This window comes from Crocodylus porosus, unplaced genomic scaffold (assembly GCF_001723895.1).
Source record: "Crocodylus porosus isolate Cpor-Errol unplaced genomic scaffold, CroPor_comp1, whole genome shotgun sequence".
Classification (NCBI taxonomy): domain Eukaryota; kingdom Metazoa; phylum Chordata; order Crocodylia; family Crocodylidae; genus Crocodylus; species Crocodylus porosus.
In genome coordinates, this window is record NW_017728909.1 from 31,688,973 (window position 1) to 31,703,659 (window position 14,687).

Below are 14,687 nucleotides of genomic sequence, written 5' to 3' on the forward strand. Positions count from 1 at the left end.
ATCCTATGACCCCAGCTGACTTCCTGCCCTTTGGGCAGGGGGCTGGACTCGATGATCTCCCGAGGTCCCTTCCAGCTCTAATGTCTATGAAATCTATGATTTAAGCCATGTCTTGCAAAAATGTATAACAAAGCATTTCTTTTTCCACTTTCCTGATACTCAAAAATTAAATCTTTTTTTTTGCAGAGAAATCAACCAAAAGGTGAAAGTTTAAGCAAATGAAAGATAAAGAAGAAAGATACCATTATACAACTCTGACATATATTATTAGTTATAATGTATATCATTATACATCACCATGATATCTGAGTGTATGTGTTAAGGAGAAATGGCTCTATTTTTACAATGCAGAGGTTGGTTTTCACTTGACTGAGCCTTTTAAAACTGTATGCCAAACATTCACAGTAGACCTGTTATCTAAATTAATAATATTGCTGATATTCCTTCTGTAATTATGCTATATTTGGTGTACTCTTTTGTTCTGCTTACTACACACAAGAAATTCATGGTTTTAACTTAACGTCTTTATCAGAATCTACATTCATCTTGATAAACATACTCTGTTAAAATTCTGGACATTTAATCCCTTAAATTCAAGGGATGTCACAGAAATGCCAAATTCAATAAAAACTTCATAAATTATATAAATATTTAGTCTTGAATGTTTAAATAGAATATGCATGCTATCATGTATTTGTTAAACTTATCGGTAGACATACTAGGGCATTTTCTTAAACAGCTAGAAGAGCTCTTCTCAGGTTTAATAACTGAGGAGCCAATTTGTCATTGAATAGACACACTAAAAACAGCTTGAGTACAAAACTGCCTGCAATAATGTTAATATAACCTCTGAAAAACTATCATAGAAACTGTCCAGTGTTTTAAGACGTTTTGAGAGGGCTACTTCTAAAATTCTGTTGTGGGTGTGGGATATGAGAAACCTGCTTCTATCACCACATCTGTGCTTCTCTGGTTCTCCACATTTTTTTATTTTATATTGGCTTTTTTCCAGGAACAGCTGCTGCATTGTCATTAGGACATTGTACAATCCCAAAAATGAATGCAACTTTTGAGAGAGGCGTTCTGCTGAAATAACTTATCCATATGCAATATGGAGAACAAAAAATATCACAGAAAGTACAGCATGATTATAAAAGCAGCCATAGCAGCAACTTACAGTTATATTTCATTGTTTTTGTATAGTTTCAGTTGTCCATAACTTTCACCTTTTCAATTTTTCTATGAAAATTTACTCATAACTGATTCTGCTTTCTAAGCTTGTTTCTGTTCTCTTACAGTAACTGAAGAATATAAGATACATACTTGATACAATATAAATATACTCCCGGGGTGGGGGGGGAAATATTACCACTCTAACTGCAAAATCTTGGTAGAGAAATATCTTTCACAGAGGAAAAAAGCCTACATTATTTCCAGATGAAAATAATCCAGATGAAATCTGGTTTTCATTTAATTGGAAATGTGCAATTACAAAATAATACCAAACAATAGAGGGAGGTAAGTCACTTAGGGGAAAAAACATTTAGGACTTAAGGAATTCAACTACATATTGCTTTAGTAAACAGGGAATGTTAATGAGAATGTGAGAATTTATGTTCTGATAATTAAATAACGATGTTACAGGGTGAAAACAATACTATTCATGCATCTTGCTGGTACTTGACATTTCTATGACTTCCAGTGGAAGGAAAGTCTTGCAGCCTCTTGTGAGCGATTTTGGGAAGTTGGAGAAGATTTTATAACAAATACAGAAAACAATGTTTGACTTGAATTTCAAGGACCCAGAAGTTATTTATATCAGAGTGCACCATACTTTACTTCCAAGTTGCTGTGTCTACAACTGGCAAACCAGGATAATATATTCTCCCTGTGGCAAAAGACGGGAATTTCTAGGAAAGTTACTGAAAGTTTTATATGAACACTGGAAGTGCATAAAACATAGGATCTTCTCTAAAGATGAGCTAGATCTGAATAACTCATCTTCTTTAATGGGGAAAAATAGATTGTTAAACAGATTGTAAATATTTTTTTTAAAAACTGTGGCAAGTGACAATGCTACAGTGGCAGGAAGGTGGATGTGGGGACCTACAGAAAACACCAAAGATTAATCTTTTCCTGTTCTATGTGACTCATTTAAAGAAATAGGCAAACTTCCACAGGGAGTAGCAGGGGCAAAACATTTCTAAAGATGGAACTTGATCAGTTTATGAAAGGATTATAATATTTGGTTGCCTGAGCCAGCAGGGGAATGGACTCCTCAACCAAGGAGCTTCCATCTAGTCCAATCCTTCTAGTACTATGCAACTGTTACTAAACATACGTCCTGACACATTGCTCTGAATTGTACAGCTGTCCTGCTGTTTCCTACAGTGGGTTATGAAATGTTGTATTCATGGTACTACATGTATTCATGGAAGGAATTTTAAAAGTGTTGTCCCACAGGTTGATGGGAGTGCCACATGACTGATATCCCTCTTTCTCTTTCCATGTTTCTTCCATTCTCTTCTCTTCTCCTTTCCCCTATTCCTATTCTACTTTCTCCTTCTCTTTTTCTCTTAACCTTCCCTTTTTCATTTTTTCCTCCAATTCCTTCTAAGCCCTATCCTTATAAATTGTCTTATGTAGAGAGCAGTCACTAGCACAGCTATTCTCAACCTTTTTAGACTCAAGGCACTCCTCAGAAAATGCTAGCTCTCAGCTTTAATTATTTCTTGACCACAGAAAAATTGTAGAGCAATTCTTCAGTTGCAAAGAACTCCAACCACAACCCATCAGAATGCTTTTAATGCTATGGAATCCTATTTGAAACCTCTGGGTTTATCTTGGGAATCAGGTGTAGGTGCTTGCACACCTAACAGTGTTAATCCTGCATGACACCTTACAGCACCCTTATAAAGACTGCATGTTACCCACAGCTGCCATGGCATCCTGGTTGAGAATCAAGGTACTAGGAAGTGTTTCAATCTCACATGCATATGTTGATAGGTCTGGCATATATTATCCAGTAAAGATACACAAATCTTATTACTGTAAAATATAGGGTGCAGTTATTGCTTGTGGAACCTTTTTGTCCACTCATTCAACACCCAATCATTTGTATTCAATATAAAATTTACATCCACCCCTAATAAAAATGGGAGTATGTGCTTTTTCTCTAAAAAGAGCATGTCTACACATGCATATGAAAATTCTGGTGATTATCGCACTGGAGTTTATTGCTCCCAAGCATGCATTTACATAAGTGCCTGAGATTGCAGCATGTTGAGCTGAGTCGATGTAGCCTGGGCTGGCAGGTGGCCTGGGGGAGTCAGCTTGCCAGCCTAGAGCTGCTCCCCCACAGACCCAACATGCTAAGTAAGGGCTGGCTAGGGCACAAGGGTGCTCCAGTGCAGGGCTAGCAAGCGGGCTGCCCCCTCACTGAAGCACCCTCATGCCCCAGCCAGCAGAGGCAGCATCCACATGTGCACTATTGTGGAGTTTTTTACTATCCTGCTGTGGAGTAAAATAGTTTACTTCAGCCTAACGGGGCACACATGTAGACACACAACATTTACTGCACAGCTATCTAGTATACTTCACAGTAAATGTCCTGTGTAGATGCTCTGAAAAAGAACTATGCCTTTTTGCAATAATAGTGGGTTGTGCTTTTTTGTCCCAAAGGAGACCTGCTTAGCTCCAGAAACTGCTGTACAAAGAGAGATGAAGCAACTTACTCCTCCCTTTCACTCCTGTTTGGAGGAGTTCACTTATCCTGAGCAGTTATTCTAGCCCACAAGTAGGGAGTTATTCTAGCCACCAAGGCATCTCCCATACCCACTCAATTCCATCTTCTTTCAATTAGCATTCATGCGGAGGGTTTTATCAGATTTATCTCTCAATTATGTTTGTAGATAAATATGAATAGACTTTCAGCCCTTACTCATTGACTAGGTGCATAAAGCAATATCTCCTATACCCTTATGTCCTTCCATGGCCAAATACTGGCTCTGGCAATCCAGGATAAAATGGATTAGATCAATGGCCACTTCAAGGTTGCAAATTTTTACTTTCACAGTCTATGCAGCAACCTAACATAGGGTATCTGACACTTAATGGATTGCTGTTTATAGATGATGTGATATCTTGGCAACAAGTATGAGAAATTATAATGAGATTATAAGCAGAGTTAGTATTTGTACTGAAACCAATGGAAGAAAACCCAACCAAAGCACATGGGACTTTTTGTTTTGTCTTACCTCTCGAAGGGGATCATTGAGCTCACTAAGAATATTTTCCTCATCAAAGATTTTGCCTTGGTAACGGTGCTCATAGTAATCATGGATCTTCTGGCGCATGTCAGCAGGTAATTTGTGGAATGACATGTACTGCTCCACTTGTTTATACTGTAAGAAAAATAAAAGGAAAGTCTGTACAAGATTGCTATCACTGTTTCACAATCTAAAGTGCTTATAAAATAGGCACTAAATCATGTGGTTGCTTAACAAATGCAAACAATATATGCAGGAACTCAATATATTCATGGAATACAGAGAATGACAGAAACAAGCTTGTTGGCTTCAGACTAGAACAATCAGAATTAACATGATAAAATTGATAGGACATAACTTAAAAGATACTCTAAGTACATTGAAGAAATGGCAGAAAACAGTAGTTAAAACATAAGAAAAGAGCATAGCTATAAAAACAGTTACGCGGCAATGGAATTAAGTTAAACAAATATCAATTACTGCCACCTAAACATGCACATTGTAAATAACAAATGCAGTGTAGCCATTTAGTGACTCATATTTAGTGATGTTTATTTTCAAAAGGGATTAAAATAATGATCCCTTATAAAGGAAATCGTTAGTTAGTCCTTGACAACAGGCATTAAGCATGCAGCATACATACAGCATCATGACATTGTGCTTGCTGTTGTTACAGTTATGGAGATGGATAATTTCTTGTTCATCACTAGTACACATTACCAATGGTTTATGTTGACACTGGATTTCTGAGCCAGATACCATGTTCTGGGTGGTCACCAACCATGCATTCTCTAGGAATTTTGATACATAGTGATAGGACATAAGAATAATGCAGGCAAGGAAAACACAGTAACCCCCTCTCTCCACCCCAATTTTACATCTAAGAGTCCTAAAACTGTCATCAGAGGGAAGGTACATATGGCCAGTATGCAAGCGTCAAACTGTGGCTCTTTCTTGAATGTCAGCAGTCAGCAGCCTGGAGGCTGAGGGCCAAGGCCTCCCCCGCCCCAAGTGGGGTGGGTTAGATAGGCTGGTGATGCGCCCTCTGTCCATGGTGGCCTTGGGTTCTCCTGTCAGGAACCCTTTTTCTGTTCTGAAATCCCTCCTTTTGTATCCTTTCTCTCCTCTGATGATTCTCATCTCCAGGCAGCATTGATTGGTTTCCTTGTGGTCATCATACTACCCACATTCTGTTCTGTCACATATTCCTCTGTTTCAACAAAGCCATCACATGCACACACCTTAATTTGGTCATTTACTGGTGTCTTTATTTCATCTGTCCACCGAAACCAGAAATCCCAAAGTCTCTGTAGCTGGTCACTGCAACTTAGTCAATGTAACAGAGTCCCTCATCTCGTGTTATGGAACAGTGTTCATGTTTCCCAGCCTGTTTAGCCCGCACCAGACACAGTGGGCCTTGAAGGCTGAGACTGTGAAACTTTGGCACAAACAGGCTTTTAGAAACAAATTAACCTTTACCATTCCCCTGGGCCATTGTTCTAATGCAATATCTACTTTATCTACAAGCCAATTCCCAAAAGCAAACCTCTAAATATCATTTTCTAGCCATTGGTTTCTATTGAGTGCTGCATGAAGATTGCTAAAAAAAGCCTTTTATTTTTAATAACTGTATTGTTACTTGAACTGACCCTAGAACTGTTTGTTGTCTGGGTGCATAGTCAGTTATTAAAAATAAAGGAAATCAACAACAGTAATATTAATATCAACATGCACCTCAAAACCTTAGTATCTAAACATCACAAATTCCAAATGCACTCAAGCTCCTTGCCCCTCCTCTAAACTTGCTCTTTAATTTCCACTGTACACACAAACTTCAATATACACACACACAGTTCCTTAAACTATCACAAAATTATTCTACTTTAACTTTAAACTTTATACACTGTATCTGGAAAAATGCACGTGTTATTACTGTCTCTGACACTGAGGTTAGAAGTTGAAGTCTTCCCAAGATAGAAATTGGAAATGTTTCATTATGGGTGATTTTAAATTCAGGAAAAAAAATTAAAATCAACATAGATATTAATGTAAAATTAAGGTAAAATTAATGCAACCTATAGGAGGGCCAGAGGTTGAGGCTTGGAATGGGAAGTTAGGTTTGGTATCCTGGAAGCGGGGCTAGAAAAGTGGGAGATCTCACATCCTTTCTTCAGTGTATCTTGTCTCCTTATCTGTTCAGGCTTTCTGCTCTGTCTGCTTCCCTGGATTCCCATTATTCGCTGCAGCTGACAGATAGCTACATCGCCCAGGTTACATTATTATTATTATTATTTTTTGTACTATCATGCCAAGTGAGATGTTTTTAACATCCTTAAACATTTGCTTAAAATTAAAAGTCCCAAACAGCCTTAAATATGGTGCAGTGACTCCATAAGGCAATTCAAAGAATGTATAACTCAGGTGTACTTCCATATATATATTCTAATACCTACACATGCAATTAAATATGAGATAAGCTTGTTAAATCCAGTGTGTTCCCCCTAGTACTGGAGCCAATTTTTGCTTTGCAGAATTTAAGCATCTGTGGAGTGGTTATCCTACATGGTGTACTAAGACCTTGGTACGAGGCTAACAGATGGTGCATCTACACGTGTGCTTTACTGCAGAGTTAAAGGGGATAGTACTATCTTATGGCGAAGTACTTTGCTCCTGCAAAATGCACATGTAGATGGCAACAGAGGCTGGCTGGGGCATGAAGTTGCTATAGTGTGGGGGTTGCTTGCTGCCTAACCATGTACTTTAGCAATCTCATGCCCCAGTCAGTCCCTCCATTGCCCAGCTCCACCATCCAGAGCCCAGAGCTAGGCGTTCATACTCCCTTTCAGCCCAGGGCTGCTCCACCCTGACTTAAACTGCTTTGCTCCTGGGTGCACATGTAGATGCTACACTGGGAGGAGCAGACTCCAGGACAGAGTGTTCCACAGTTTATCAGGTCACCTTAATGGCATTTGTACATGTACCCAGTTTATAGATTAGGGGGCTACCAGTTTATCAGCATATGGAGAACACAATAGTTCAGATTTTTCCTAACACTACCATTTTGTAAGTTAAAACAAAAGTCTCCTCTGACTTTTAACTTCCCAAATAACCAGATCCCAGATGAGAAACTTGGACTCTGTATTCATGACTGGTTTACCCCATCATGAGTAAAGCTTCAGCAGTGTACTTTGTATACAGCCACCGAAAAAAATTATTTCAAAGTATTTTTATAATTATCTTACAAATCACTTATGATTTATGTGTCCTGGGATGCTTGAGGAACACCAAGAAAGAATAAAATCTCAGAACTCTTCTAATAGTTAAAAGTGTACGCTAGCATGAGAACAACTCAGCAGTAACTTTCAAGAGAACATTTATACTAAAGCAATTTATTTTGCCAGTAATTTATACTGTTCACTCTCTTTAGTTCAATAATTTGTATTTGAATAGAAGTTTTCTCCTACACAAATCAGCTCATCTTCCTACCTGGTTCTCTGCTTAACACAGTAATTTTAGACAGAAAAATAATAAACCTAATAACGTATATACTACTTTTTATTCATTAGGTCTAAATGTGATTTAAATGCATAAATGGATTAAATCTGACAATACTACAAGTGATTTAGGTATTATTATGTCCTATTTATAAATAGTAATCTGAGATAAAAAGAGATTAAGGGCTAGGTCCAAATTGGAAAACTAGGAGTCTAAATAGGATTTAGACAAAAGTGAGAATCCTAAGGGTGCTGCTGAACATTAACTTCATACATGTTATGGGTACTTCAAGCAGACGTGTCCATATATTTGGGCAGGAAAACATGTGTGAAGGGTCCTCTGAGTGGCTCAGAGATAATCCTCTTCCATCAAGGATTATATCTAAATGGTTTTGGGCAGCTTGTGTTACAGTCCTGTGTGACTGCTCTACAGACCCAAAGCCAGTCAGGAGCAGTCCTCCAGTATCCCAGAAGGCACCACTCCCAGCCGCTCTAATTTCCCCCACAGTAACAGCACCTAAATGTAAGAATCCCCGCTCCCATTCCAGGCTCATCCTGGCCCCCGGGACTCCTCCCGTACCCCTCATGACTTCCCTCCTTTAACCTCTCTGCCCCTTAGGATTCCCCCCGCCCCATCCGCCTGCCCCTTGGGACTCTCTCACTTCTCCCTTCCCCCACCCCAGGGATCCCCCTCTGACCCTCCAGCCTCTTCCCCCTGTGTCTCCCATATCACCTGTGGTTGCTGGTACTCTCCTGAAGGACCAAGCAAGAAAGGGAACCCACCTGTTCAGCCACTGTCACTGCTGCCACCACTGCCCTCCAAACTAACCCCAGCTCAGAGAACAGTGATGGTGAAGGGTGGGTTCCCCTTCTCTTCTTGCTCCACTGGAACAGTGCCAGAAGCTGCAGACAAGCTAGGAGCTGGGGGTGGGCAGTGAGTGGGGATCTGGGGTGCAGGGGGGGGTAGGGGTGCAGGCAGAGCTGACCTGAGCAGGGTGTGGGGCTGAGGCAAATCAGCCCATGTGGGACCCTGCCCACACTCCAATCTGGGCCGTGGACCTGAAGAAGCTGCTGCCACCAATGGCGGCTACAGCATCAGCAGCTCAGGGAGGGGGTAGCACGTGGCTGGACATGGAGCAGCCACTCTGTCCAGCTCCATGCTGCCACTGCTCTGCCTCACTCTACAGGGCCCCCCAAAGTACAGGCCCCACCAAAGCATGGAGCCCAGCGTGGTTACCCCAATTCACGCCCCCCCCCCCAGGGATGGCCCTGGTTGCAGGGGATGTGTCATGCAGTGTGGTGGGACTGATCTGGACAGGTGAGGGCCCATCACCCCCTAGAACCCAAAATCCCACCTTCCCACCCCTCTGGCAGCTACTAGTGCTGTCACAGCAGAGCAATCAGGGAAGAGGAACCTGCCTGCCATAGCCACTGCTTTCTAGCCTCAGCTCAACGCAGAGAGCAGTAGCATCTTGGAAGCAGTGGCAGTGGCCAGGTAGGCAGGTACCTTTTCTGTGCCTGCTCCTCTGGAACAGTGTCAGCAGCCAGAGGTAAACTGGGGGAGGACAGGGTGTAGAGGTGATCCATGAAGGCTGGGATGGGGCAGAGCGGGAGGCCCAGGCATGAGGAGGTAGGAGGGACAGTGACAAGGTGATCCTAGTGGGCAGAGGGGGCAGAGGGTGCTAAGAACCCACTCATGGCAGGCAGGGGCTGGCAGGCCTGATGGGACCCTGCTAGCCGCTGGCTGCCTGAACTGGGAGAACATCTGTTCACCAGCGCACCCTACAGGAAGACAAGGTCTAATGGTCACAAACTGCTGGAAGACCGTTTAGATTGGACATAGGGAAAAACTTCTTTAATGTCTCAGTTTCCGGAGTCTGGAATAGACTCCCCCCAGTAGTGGTGCAAGCACCTACTCTGGATATCTTTAAGAAAGGCTTGGATGCTTATCTTGCTGGGGTGATCTGATCCCAGCTGACTTCCCACCCCTTGGGTAGGGGGATGGACCCGAAGATCTCACAAGGTTCCTTCCAGCCCTGATGCCTATGAAATATGAGCCACCTACCCTTCCCCTGAGAGCAGGAAAGCTGACCATGCAACCTGCTCACAAGCCCTATAATGGTGGGTCAGAGCAGCACATGTTACAGGGTGTATTAATTCTTAATGTGCAACTGTTCAAAGCATGTGCTAATTTTAACATCAATTAAAATGAATACATGCTAATCATAAGGTGTTACTACAATCAGTCACAAAAGACAGCTCCGGTTGCCCTGTTCCAGCTTTATGTGCCTACATCCATGCACCACCTACAGTCTGTCCTGAAAGTATCTAGAAATGCCTAAATACAGGTGCCCATATACATGCACAGAACCTCCCAGTTTGAGCAGGTAGGTGCCTCAGTTTCATGCAAGTTTTGTTGAGATCTAGAGATAAATCAACCTAAACCCTACCTAAGTTCCTGGGGGTAGGCCTGAGGTAGTAGGCATGCTCTGAGCATGCCTAAAGCACACTGACAATATTGAGTTTGAAACAATGTTCAGCAAACATAAAGTACAAGCTAGTGCGGGCATGCCTCAGCCCACACATTTTGTATAACAGTCTGGTGGTTAAAGCACTAGTCCAAGATATTCAAGACCTAGTTTTTAGGCTGTCTTTAACTTGAGGGGATTCAAGCCCATAGCTCCCAGAACTAAGAAAAATGGGGGAAAAAATAAATACAGTCTAAATAGCATTATTAGTCTCGTTAGCATTCAGGCTTCATATTCATCTCTAATTGATACTAAACAGCATCCATCTTTGCATTGCCACCAAAGGTAAAATGTACTGTATACCTCTGACCATTCCATTGATATGTCTTTGAAAGTTAGGAGCCCAAAAATGAATTCAGTGTTACAGATATATGTGAGTATTATTCTTTACACACACACAATGTATGATGCAGTGCAATGTTTTTAGGACTAATTTCCAGCCTTCTTTAAATACTCTGACATTTTATTTGCTTTGTGATCACTACTTTCTTGAAATGAAAAGCTATGTGATTTTTCTGGCATTTAACAAGAAAAATTAGAAAATGGGGGTGAAGGCTAAATGGAATTAAAGATTAAGTAAAATTTAAAAATTCTACTGTAAAACATTTTCTGCTTCTTGTCAGTCCTGCCAAGTTCTTCTCAGGTTGTTGCAAGTGGAATATGTTTGTGCCATTGTTATCAGGAGTCTGCCTAAGGCTTCTGCTGCAGTGGAACAAAACTGCATGTAAAAAAGAAAAAAAAAAACCCATCAAAAAGCTCCTAAATGTCTGGGGTTTAGAACACTGGAAGACCCAGATGCCAGCCCTGCTCCAAATGAGCCAAAGACATACTTGAAACTAGTCCTCCCACATTACACACAAATACCTTTCCATTTCTGAAAGCCACTAAGTTTTTGATCTCAATGATACCTTATGTATTGAAGCTGGAAAACTGGTATTTCTACAACAGCAATTAAAAAAACAAATCCCAAACTGCTCTAGGGTGCAGACAGAAGAGCAGCTCCCTGTTGCAATTTATAGTTATTTGCAGGAAGTGGTATGAGTTGTAATGATCCCCAGGACACAGCAGAAGTTTGCTGTTGGGTTCAGGACTTGGGGATTCCAGCTGCTTGCTGCAAGCCTGAAGCCTGGTCTTTATAGCAAAGCCATTTCCTCCTCCCAAACTGAACACTAATTTTCAAAATGGGAGTGGGGAAAGAAAGCAGAGGGAGCTCGGTCTTAGGGTTCCCCAGCCAGCACTGGAGGAGGGGGTGAATGGTTTGGATCCCCCCTACCTCAGCGGGGCTCCAATCCACCTGCTCTACCCTCCAGCACTGGCTGGCTGATAAAAACCCAGACCCCTCCATAGTCTTTCCCCCATCCCATTCTGAAAACAGAGACAGACTGGGAGCTCCACAGAAACAAATTACAGAATGCGCATGTTTTGGAGTGTGCTCATATGAACCCTCATGTAATGAGGGTTCAGATTTTCATGGAATTGGGCGCTTTTAAGGCAGTCTGCAGCCATTCACTTCTGTTTGGCCATGTCTGTAGGCTGCTTTCTGGGGCCAGATCAGGCAAAACCTGTCACTTCTATTTGAACCCCTAGTGCCAATTACTCTACCTCTGATCCATCAGATGACAAAATTAGCTTGAATTACATGAATAGCATTTACTGGAATCTATGAAACTACTGATATAGAATCATAGAAAATTCAGCACATACGTGTTTAAAGTTAAGTACATACATCACTCAGCATCTTGCAGGACTGAATGCTAACATTCAGATTTTTCAAAATATTACCTAGTTAGGTTGCCAAAAACATCCAGCTTCTCCTTATGCACATTACTTCTGTACTATAAGCAAATTCCATTAATGGACTGCTACTTTTTGTTCTGAGTTCATTACTAATTAAATTCCCTGATAATTTGGAAAATACCTTGCTCATGAATGTTTGAGACCCTATAAATGTGGTCTTTTAGAAAAATAGTATACATTTCTCTTTTTTTCTGTCACTAAAATAATTCTGAAAATGCAAGCAGACAACTAGGATTGAAATTTTGTTGAGGTGACATTTTTTGTGGGGTAGTTAATCATGTTTACCTAAGAACCAGTCCTGGGTTTGCTGCTGGTTAAACTCAAAGCCCTGAAGTCCTAAGTATCTAGGAATGTCTTGGGTAACTATATCTGGAAGGTGATGCATATACACTGATCCTTATATATGAAAAAATGATTCCTAAAAGATGTTTTATTAATGTATTTTCTTCTATTTTCATATATGACACACCCATGAATATGATATACAACTTTGTTCTGAAAGGCAGAAAGAACAACAACAAAAAAGACTTTTCTGGATTTATGGCTGTAAAGAACAGAGATGGCGCCTTATCTTCAGCTTATTCACCATCCATTACCTGCTTAAGTAAAACCCTATCTGCTGCTGAAGACTGGTCTTCATGGGCGGGCCCTATAATTTTGAAAACCCTATGATTTTGAAATTATATTTTATCCAACTCCTGAATTCTTTCTAGAGAAAGGCAAGAATGACCCTGCTCCCTTTTGATAGGCCTTTATTTCTTAGTAATCAAGTCCTTTTCTTCAGTTAATTGTGTATTTGCTACCCCTGAGATTCTGTCTCATCCCCTCCCCTCTGTTGTTTTTTCACTATGCTGTGCCTGGCTTCCTATGATCATGGACCTGATGAAGAATGTCTTGCACTGAAAACCTTGTCTAACTGTATCTCAACTACGTGGTCGGTCTCATGAGTGACTGGTGCCTCCTGATACCAGTCCTGAGTCTGATACCTGAGTTTGGGGGGGGCACCAGATCACCGACGGGGGAGGGGGGGCCCTGTGGCCATTTGCCAGCTGGGGGGGAGGTCCCCCAGTGGCTGATTGCTGAGCCCAGAACCACCAACAGTGAGACCAGAAGTGCACTTCTGTTGGCACTTCTGGTTTTGTGGCTGGCACTTCCAGGGGGTGCATGTGTACCTGTGTGCACTCCCTACATGTCGCCAATGGCTGGTCCAATTAAAGGTATCACGCAAAGAAATCCTTGACTTTCCAATAATTTCTGGACCATCACAAGATCATTCTTACAGTATTACTTGCAAAGAACTAAAGAGCTTTGAAATAGGAAAAAAGCCCTAGCAGACAAGATTACTGTCTCCCAGGAGCCCTGGCAGACAATAATGTTTCCATAGGAAAGGTTAGCTTGATTAGTGGAACATGGAGACCATTGAAAAGGAGATATGTTTGTTAACAGTTGTGGATGAAGAACAATGAATCATTAAGTCGACTGATTCCCTCAGTTGCCTGAATAGCAATACTAGAGCTGCTACCCCATGGAGTGAAATCAAAGTATCTAGGGCAGAAAACCAGTTTCCCTGCTTAATATACACACCCCAATTTGGGGGGGCGGTGGGGGAGGGGGAGGGGGATTTTTAGGGAAAACATGTGTGGCATATGTGAGACAATATGGTTATATTTTCTGCTTATATGAATATATATGTTGGAAGTTTGAATGTATTTGATCCCCTGAAATTTCAGAATGGAAATTTGTATTACTTATATTATTTTAATAGTGTTAAACAAAATAGAGTGCCCATATGCATGTGTATAAAGATCCTAGTCCTATGGGTCTCACTATTTTTCTCTTGCATAGCATGAAGAATATGAATAGCTCTTGAATTATAAATATAATAACTGCAGTGGACAAGGAACATCTTATGCACAATTTCAGAACACCTCTAATATGTCAATGACACAGAAAGAGCATTGGTGGGTATTTATACATTTTAAAATTTAGATTATTTGCATGTGTAGCACAAGCACTAGCAAATAATAATAATAATAATCAACAGGAAATAAAAGGAACTATTCAACTGTACTAAGATGAGGGATTACATTAAAAGTTATATAATTTTACCAGTTATGTTTTTTAAGTTCACATAACTTGCTAGAATTAAATACATTTTAAAAAGAACCTATATAATGGAGAAAATGTGGAAAAAGGGGCTAATGTGGAAAAACACTTTTGAGGGATTTAGTTGTCAAATGCAAGGCCAAGATGACTATTATTATTTATCAAACTCCTCAGTGGTTTATAATAGAAATGCAGAAAACTACCTTAACCTTGGTGTAGTAACAGGCTTTCAGTTCCAGATTTTGCTAATGCAAATGTAGTCAGTGTGATGAAGATCATTTAAATGATAATGGCTAAGATTTATAACCTACAGAAATACTCAGCTCATATATTGCTTTATCTTTAATACATTAGCATAAATAGAGGCATTTTCCTTTGCTTAATTTTCCAAGTGTTACAACCTAAACACACATGGCTATCCTGGATAACAATTCAAGGAACGGGTCATTTCAAAATACAGCTTTTTAATATTTATATAACACGATATTTTTGGA

The 14,687-nt window shown here is 40.7% G+C and overlaps 1 protein-coding gene across 2 annotated transcripts in view; it reads right to left on the reverse strand.

Annotated features, from left to right (window-relative positions):
* Positions 1-14,687, reverse strand: part of HCN1 (hyperpolarization activated cyclic nucleotide gated potassium channel 1) — a 310,582-nt gene that overhangs the window by 43,541 nt on the left and 252,354 nt on the right. For both annotated transcript variants that reach the window (XM_019532033.1, XM_019532034.1), the window contains exon 5: positions 4,257-4,403. In XM_019532033.1, coding sequence (XP_019387578.1) covers positions 4,257-4,403 — 147 coding nt within the window. The remainder of the gene's footprint in view (positions 1-4,256; positions 4,404-14,687) is intronic.